This window comes from Dryobates pubescens, chromosome 5, assembly GCF_014839835.1.
Source record: "Dryobates pubescens isolate bDryPub1 chromosome 5, bDryPub1.pri, whole genome shotgun sequence".
NCBI classification, from domain to species: Eukaryota; Metazoa; Chordata; class Aves; order Piciformes; family Picidae; genus Dryobates; species Dryobates pubescens.
The window spans coordinates 36,637,512-36,645,174 of record NC_071616.1 but is presented as its reverse complement, the minus strand read 5'-3'; the positions used below and the strand labels follow the sequence as shown (position 1 = coordinate 36,645,174).

Sequence of the window (7,663 nt, the reverse complement as noted above, 5' to 3'; positions counted from 1 at the left end):
GTAACCGCGAGCGACGGCCCGGCTCCGGCGCACGCGCAGCTGCAGGCGGCGACAGGACGAGGAACTACCGCTCCCGGCAGGCCCGGCGGCCGCGGGCAGCACCTGCCGGGAACTTGAGTTCCCGTCCGTGCCGGGCCTCCAGCAAGGAACGGCACACGGAGCGCACCTTCCCCGGGCCGCTTCCCTCAGGGCGGTACCAGGGGCTGCCCTTCAGGGCCCGCGGTGACAGGTACCGGCCACAGTACTTTGGGTGCAGCCGTTCAAGCCCCCGCGCAACACATCTGGTCACACAAGACGCGAGCTCCAAGCAGTTTTATTCTAAAGGAAAGATAAAGTTCTTCTGAAACAAAATCAATCGGTTTCGAAGCATTTACAGCACAGAACAGATGCTTTTAGCAATTTTTTTGTATCGGCATGGATTCTGTGACCTCCTTTCACGGAAGCAGGACACTACACAAATTGTGTGGGGTTCACTCATGTGCAACTGCTCAAACTCACTCTGCGGAGACATCCGGAAACAAAGAGGCTGTGTCCCTAAAAAGCCCCTTTAAGTAACAGTAGCAGCACACCAGCTGCCAGAGTTTTGCCAAAGGCTGAGAGTTACACTAACAGTGCAAGAAACAAATAAATTAGACATGTAATAAAGTTCTCTAGAGCTGCATTATCGGCTGACTGAACAAGAAAGGATGAGGGGAAATGTGCTGTGAGGGCAGATCCTGCTTCGGATTTTGCTTCTTCCCGAAGCTATTTCACAATCTGGAAGTCCTTGTGCTCCAGCGCCGTGATCTCCTTCTCATTGCTGAAATCCGCCCGGCTGATGCGGGACTGGGGACTTCCTATCTTCCGAAGCCAGTCCTGCAGCTCCCGCACCCTGGCAGTCGGACCCTGAATTTGCCCTTGCACAGTGCCGTGGCTAGTGTTCTGGACCCAACCAACGAGTCCTAGTCTCTTAGCCTCCCCCTGTAAAGCAAAATGAGACAACATGGGAGAGTCAATTGTATAGGTAAGACGCAAACCTCCATGGTAGTTCCTACGGCTCAGGCTGCAGGAAAGCAGCAGAGAATTTACCGATTGCTCACCGTGGGGTTTTTCCACTCGAAAAACTGGGGCTTACACACGCTTTTCAATCGTGCTTACATAATGCAGTGCAAGCTGCCAGCAGCACCGAGGCAACAGCTCCCATTCAGAAGCAACTGCAGCCCAGGCTGTGGCCGTGGCCCGACAGACCCCAGACCGGTTCACCGGCTCACCCCCACAGGGACGCGCTGGTAAAGCGGACGGCAAACACCACGCACCCGCGGCGGCAGCCCGACCCTGGGGAACGGGTGCACCGCGAGATGACGCCTCACCCCGCCCCACACCTGGGTGTACTTGCGGAAGAAAACGCCCTGCACTTTGCCGAACACCTCGTAATCCACAGAGAGCAATCCCTCGCCCTCCTCCATGGCGGCGCCGCACATCCACCTCCTGCCGCCGCCACTGCCGCACCGGCCGCTGCGCCTGCGCGGCGCTGCTTGCGCCGGGGACGGGACCTCCCCCACCCCTGTGACCAATGGAGAGCCGGGACCCGAGATGGACAGGTTCGCCGCTAACGCTTCGTGCGCAGCGCGGTTTGGCCGCTTTGGAGCGGGGTCGTTCCTGCCGGCTATAGAGCTGCTGGGGTCCTCCAGAGCGCGGAGTGGAACGGGCGCGTTGCGGGTGAACGGCCGTCGGTGATGAGCGGCGCGGGAACTGCCATGCGCGTGCCTGTCTCCAGGCAACCGCCGTCAACACGGCGCCCGGGGCGGCGGCGGCGGCGATGGGCAGAGCTCTGCGCCGCCCCGCAGCGAGGGTGCAGGTAGCAGCAAGAGGTGTCGGGTTGCTCGGGCGATGGGGGACCGGCGAGTGAAACGGGTGGCGACGCAGCTTGCTAAGGAGGCCTGGTGGAGTGCCGGCTGCAGCCCCGCAGGTAACCCCGCTCGCCCTATGAGGCTGGCCTGCGGCGTGGGAGTCTGCCGCTCTTCAGGGTGTGCCACGGGACGATGGTGCTGAGCTTTACCGGGCGCCCGCCACACTGGCGGAGCTACGGTGCCCAAACTGAAGGGACATGTCATGGGAAGCACGGTGGGCTTGTCTAACAGTTTCTCTGGCAGTACGACATATTTCTGCTACTACCATAATAAAACAGCTTCCTAGATGGAAGGAATGTAAGGATTTATAGAAACCAGAAAAGTTACAGAACCTTTGCTAACATTGTTATAGACTCTCCTTGTAGCCTCCAGATGTAAACTGTTAGGAAACAATTTGTCCAGTTTTGGATAAGATAATCTGTAATGACTTCACTTCTAACCTCAGGCAATTTCTCAGGCACTGAATGGCTTTGTTTCCACCAGCAGATTGTGTGGTGGGAGCTGCTAAGCTTGTTCCCAGTTCTCAGCTGGAGCACCAGAACAACCTTCATCGTGAATTCATATCTGACAAAGAGGAAATTTTAAAGGATCTCTGTGCTCGAAAGAGTCAAAGCTATTCGTATTCTCAGTCTGCAGAAAGCAGGCATGGAGGCTTCGGTTCAGCTGGACTGCAGAGCAATTATCTCACAGGCCAGACCAAGATTCTGCCAGCTAAATTAGTAGCTAGACAGAAAAAAGGAGTAGACCGTTCTTATCCTCTGAAACCAATTCCTCACAAGGGTGTGAATGTTGTAGTGTTTAACACATCACAGCTCAGAAGTTCCCCATGCATGGAGGAAGTTCCAAATGGTAGTCCTAGCTCAATGAGCAAACAGAAACCTCCAGCAGGGAGGTCTCAGCTAGATGCAGAGCTCTGTCCTTGGACAGCAGAGTCTGAACAATCAGCCTCCCATCTACACAGGAGAGAGCAGGCCTACATCCTAAAGTTGGAGGCAGATGGACAGAACCTGGAAGAGGAAATTCGAAAGAAGGAGGCCCTCCTCAGAGAGAAGCTAAGGAAAACAAAGGAGGAGCTTAGGAGGATTCAAAGAGAGAAGGAGCTTATTGAGAGAGAGGAAAGAAGAGACAGAGAAGCAGGGAGGACCCATGAGCAAAAGGCCACAAGACACCCTGAAGAAAAAATGTTGAGAGTTGCTGTCAGGCCCAGCGATGGGGTCTTCACTGAGGTACAGTCTGCAGAGCCCACTGTCCCCAAGCCTGGCACCCCCCTCCAGCCCCATGAGCTGGCTAGGGGGAAACTCAAGAAGGAGCGGCTAGTGGCCAGCAACAGCAAAATTCAAGACCATGTACCTATGGAGCATTTAGCCTCTTGTTCAAATCTGGCCCCAAAGTGTAGCCCTTCTTCCTCTGCCCTCTCAGACCAAGATCCTGGTGGCCACCTGTCTCCAGAGGTGCTGTACATGCAGCCTGCCAGCACTGCAGAGCACGGGGAGCTCGGACAGTGCAGCTTTTGCGGACGTAAGTTTTTCTGTGCCAGGCTTGAGACGCACATGAACATCTGCAGCAAGAGCCAAGGCTCCAAGAGGAAAGTGTTTGATTCCAGAAAGGCCAGAGCTAAGGGCACAGAACTGGAACAGTATCAGCAGAGCTCAGCGATGTCTCAGGTAATGTGCAGTCCATTTTCCTCCCTTGACCCACATCTACTGCTTGCATTCCTTCCACTCCAACATCTAATTCTGACTGAGATGTGTGCACCTTCGTAGCTCCTTGCTGTAGTCGGGTTGCAGATACAGGCTGGGTTTGCTGCATTAAAGCTCTGTGACAGGGGTTGTGGGGAACTGACTGAAAATCCAGGCAATAACATAGGCTGCTAAAACAAAAGCAGTGAAAACTGCTAGCTCTGTTTCTGCACAACAGCTATAGTAACCCTCTCCCGTTCCTGGCCCTTCTGTGTTTCTAGCTATTCTCAAGCTCTTTCAAAGCATTGATGTCTCCCTCAGTATTTCCTTCAAATCTTCCTTGGCGTTGGTCTTTGTGGGATTCAGCTTCTCAGGGGGGTGGGTGTGTGTTTACATCAACAGGGAATGTCCAGCAGTGGGTAACTTGGGTTGGAGCCTGAGTGTGAGATGGAGAATGGAGACTGACAGTGGTGCCAGCTGCTCTGACTGTCTTTTCCTTCTGCAGAATGAACCATCCAGAAAGAACAACCGGAGACAGAAACACAAGAGTTTAATCCAGACCTTGTGCCAGACCCACCAGGTGCAACAAGTCCTCTCCAAGGGAGGAAATGTGTCTGACCTGCCCCTCCTGCCTCCCATTGAAAATCCAGGCTATGTCACTTGTCCCTACTGCAGCCGCCGATTTGCTCCCCGAGCAGCTGAGAGGCATATTCCCAAATGCAGAAACATCAAGAACAGGCCCCCACCACCCAGGAGGCGCTGATGAGGTGGTGTCCAACTCTACCTGCTGCCAAGATTCCCTGTTTGCTGCTAGCTTTCCAGCTGCCACACTCATGCACTCAAGTCTCACCAATGGCTGTGAGCATTGACCTTGTGTGTACAGCCAGAAAACAGCTTAGGTCATAGAAGCAGAATACAACTTCTGTACTTTGACCTGTGCCCTTGATTGCCCCACGCAGGGTGCCCCTCTGGGGGGCCACCTCACCCACCCAGTCAGCTCAGCAGGGGATTTCATGTAGGTGTCAGGTTGTCACTGTTCTATAAGGTGAGCAGGGAAGAAGCACTGTTCCTACAGGCAGTCTCGGGGACAGTGAGGAGGAGCAAACCTGCCCTCAGAAAGGGGCTGCTCTTCAGAATCACATTTTGCCTGTAGGTTAGGGAGGCTTTTTTAAATCTTGTGTTTTGTTTGGTTTGGTTTTTTGGTTGTTTGTTTGTTGTTGTTGGGGTGTGTTTGGTTTGGTTTTGGTTTTATAAATGAGTAATGCCTTATGTGAAGAGAGCTACTCTTTAGCCTGTCAGTGGCTGCAGACTCCAGGTTTTCAACATCTTCAAACTCAAGAGAGTAGTGCCGCTCATGAGAAGAGCTGAGCCAAACAGAGCACCTGCCTTTTGTTTGCTCTGCAGCTCTGTAGGTGCAGATGTTCACCCCTGCACATGTTAACAATGACAGTGGCTCTGGCTGGCATAGCAATTTTATTGTAGATACCTCCAAGTGGTTTGGATGTGAAGGGTTCCTCATTGTTGGCTGCAGAAAGGACTCTACATTCTTCAGAACTATTTAGAGAAGGCACTTGGAGAAGTCAGACAGAGGGAGGGGAGGAATCTAAGAGTCCTGGAGCTGTGTCTTACCAGCTGGAGATCTGTAACATTAGAAATCAATTGATGTGCACAGAACAGCAGAGGTACTCTGTTGAGGCCCTTGAGGCAACAGAACAACCATCCCAATGTGTTACTTATCACATACAATAGCAGGAACTTAGAACCAGGAAAGGGCAGAAGGAACAACTATTTAAATACAGAAGATCAAAAATAGGTCATGAATAAGGGCAGATGAAGTCAGGTTTCTAACCAGCAGATGAGTGAAGTCATAGAAGAATCTTGCAAAGATATTATCAAGGCAAGGAGCCTACATTGTTTCAAGGAGACTTAGAGACCATTGTGGAAGGGAGCATACAGCAGGAGTCAGAAATTAAGAATGATGATACAAGAGCACTCAGGCTTCTTTTCTAAAGTGTCAAGAGTATATCTGTGACAGTTCTGTGTCTCAGTGTAGCACGTGAAAGAGCTGGGAAAGAATTTCCTTCCCCTGGCAGCCTTCCCTTGATTCTTGATGGGTTTTTAATTTTTAAATACCCACCCAAAATGTTTAAGAACTGCTACACTTTAAAAAACACATCCTGCCCCTAGACAGTACACTAAGGAACTTCACATCAGAAACCCCATTAGCTCTTTCACTCACCTTCAGGGTCAAACCAACAACTAGATTTAATACAAAACAATGGAGTTTTCCTGCAGGCCAAGTTGCTAGGGGCCTCTAAAATACAAGGCTTGCACCCTTCTTTGTCTACTTATTTTCATCCTAGCTGCTGCAGTGGTAGGGAATTATGACAGAAACACACCCCTTACTTTGCTTTCTTCTTGAGATACAAGGTAGTTCTTGCTGATTTTGCCCTCATACTAAAGCTCTTTGTCACACCAGTTAACAGGTCTTTGGGGGAAAAATGTGTTCTACAGACCCTTACAACTGATGACAGTTCCTGCAAGTTTCTAAGTCAGTTACTCTTCCAGGTTCTGATTTTTAATATATTAAACTACTTACTTTGTGTAAAAGTTGTTTTAAATGGTCACAGAGTGTTTTGTGTTCCCAAAGCAAGAATGACAACGTTGTATGAGAGAGTTGCAACAGGAAGCAAACAAGGAACAAAAAAATTCCAGCTGCTCCTTGTGAGAGTTTTTCAGTAATGTAGCTTCTGACCTATAGGTATGTGGGCAGAAATCTCAATCCCTTAGCACACCCTACAGTGTGAAGGTCCCATGAAGGGTCAGTGCTGCACTGTGCCAGCCAGGTGTGAGTGTACAAATCTAGAGGAGAGAAAAACCTGGAGAAAACTCAGAACAAAGGAAAATAATTTGCTATATCAAATTGATTAGAGAAGCAAGACCAATGTTCACTTCAGAAATACACAAGAGGTAAACCAGAAGCTTTATACTAGCTTCCTTGAATTAACAAAAGGTATAACTGAATTAAAGTAGTTAAGAAATTCAGTACCATTGCCTGTCCTGTAACATTGACTCCATTTCCCTTGCACCATCTTTTACTGACTGTTTAGTGGATCCTAAAGGTCAGCAGGGTGCAAATGGTGATGGGACAGATACATACAGAAAAGCTTTTGATCCTGTAAAGCAAATCTATCTACTGGGGACTTCTTTTACATGGCTGGCAAACAGCTAATGTGGAGACTGAAACTACAGATTAAACAGGAGTTACTGAAATTACATCACCAGGCTTCATTTGCTATCTTTGCTTCTGGACTAACCACAGGCAGTTCACCTCTTTTTGCTGAGCCATCGTTTCAGCTCAAGACAGGCATCAGTATCCAGGAAGTGTCTCACAGCTAGTTTAAAAGGTAGTAACAGTTTAGCCAAAGCATTAGGCTCAGCACAGAGATTTACCCTGCTGCATTGTGATCATGGTTAGTGTTACCCTGGCACTACTCAACCTATATTACACCAGCTCAGCTTCCTCTTCTGCTACTGCAGTACAATCCCCCTCTTGGAGACATGCTGCATTTTTGGCATCCAGATGTGTGGTGATTGTAAGTCTTTAACCCTCTTCAAGGCATTTTACAATTTACTAAAAACCCTGATGCCAAGTTAGAAGTGACAGGCATTAAGTACAAGGTGCAGGAAGAGTTGGCCAAGCAGGTGTCAGGCAGGTTCTCCCTTCTGTAGGCATTAATACTCAGTAGAAGCTGTTCTGAGAGAATCATGCACAGCCTCTCTCTTCCCATTACTCATTTCCCACTTGGCACTCACACTGTTGAAGTAAACACACACACAAAAGCCCCCTGACGTCACTTGGAGGAGATGCAGCAGCAAAGACTTGTTTTGTTGTTTGGGGTTTGTTTATCTATTTGTTTGTTTTAATGAAGGGACACAGAACCTGACACTTTTTCCCCCACCCCCTCATAGCAACGAACTTGCAAGCCCCTTGGCCTGCTTTCTGTAAGGTGAAACAACAAACTGCCAAATTTCCTTTTCCTCTCTTGAAAAAAACAAAAAAGGCAAGCAAAAAGACTGAAGACAGGAGAATGA

The 7,663-nt window shown here is 49.7% G+C and overlaps 2 protein-coding genes across 2 annotated transcripts; one reads left to right on the top strand and one right to left on the bottom strand.

The window, feature by feature from the left end:
• Positions 1 to 297: 297 nt before the first annotated feature.
• Positions 298 to 1,505, bottom strand: ACYP1 (acylphosphatase 1). The gene is made up of 2 exons (XM_054162225.1): positions 1,362 to 1,505; positions 298 to 960 (listed from the first exon to the last, which is right to left on the bottom strand). Exons 1-2 carry the CDS (start codon positions 1,458 to 1,460, stop codon positions 745 to 747), a joined length of 315 nt encoding a protein of 104 aa, XP_054018200.1. The 5' UTR covers positions 1,461 to 1,505; the 3' UTR covers positions 298 to 744.
• A 605-nt stretch (positions 1,506 to 2,110) lies between these two features.
• On the top strand, positions 2,111 to 4,446 carry ZC2HC1C (zinc finger C2HC-type containing 1C). Its single transcript, XM_009909398.2, has 2 exons — positions 2,111 to 3,553; positions 4,074 to 4,446. The coding sequence occupies exons 1-2, from the start codon at positions 2,354 to 2,356 to the stop codon at positions 4,329 to 4,331; spliced, it is 1,458 nt and encodes a 485-aa protein (XP_009907700.2). The 5' UTR covers positions 2,111 to 2,353; the 3' UTR covers positions 4,332 to 4,446.
• The last annotated feature ends 3,217 nt before the right edge of the window (positions 4,447 to 7,663 follow it).

Bases quoted from the DNA above. Each gene is read 5' to 3' on its own strand.
- ACYP1 (XM_054162225.1), bottom strand. From the start codon at position 1,460: ATGTGCGGCGCCGCCATGGAGGAGGGCGAGGGATTGCTCTCTGTGGAT. The intron at 961-1,361 runs GTGTGGGGCGGG...TTTGCTTTACAG, and splicing joins TCTTCCGCAAGTACACCCAG to GGGGAGGCTAAGAGACTAGG.
- ZC2HC1C (XM_009909398.2), top strand. From the start codon at position 2,354: ATGGCTTTGTTTCCACCAGCAGATTGTGTGGTGGGAGCTGCTAAGCTT. The intron at 3,554-4,073 runs GTAATGTGCAGT...TTCCTTCTGCAG, and splicing joins AGAGCTCAGCGATGTCTCAG to AATGAACCATCCAGAAAGAA.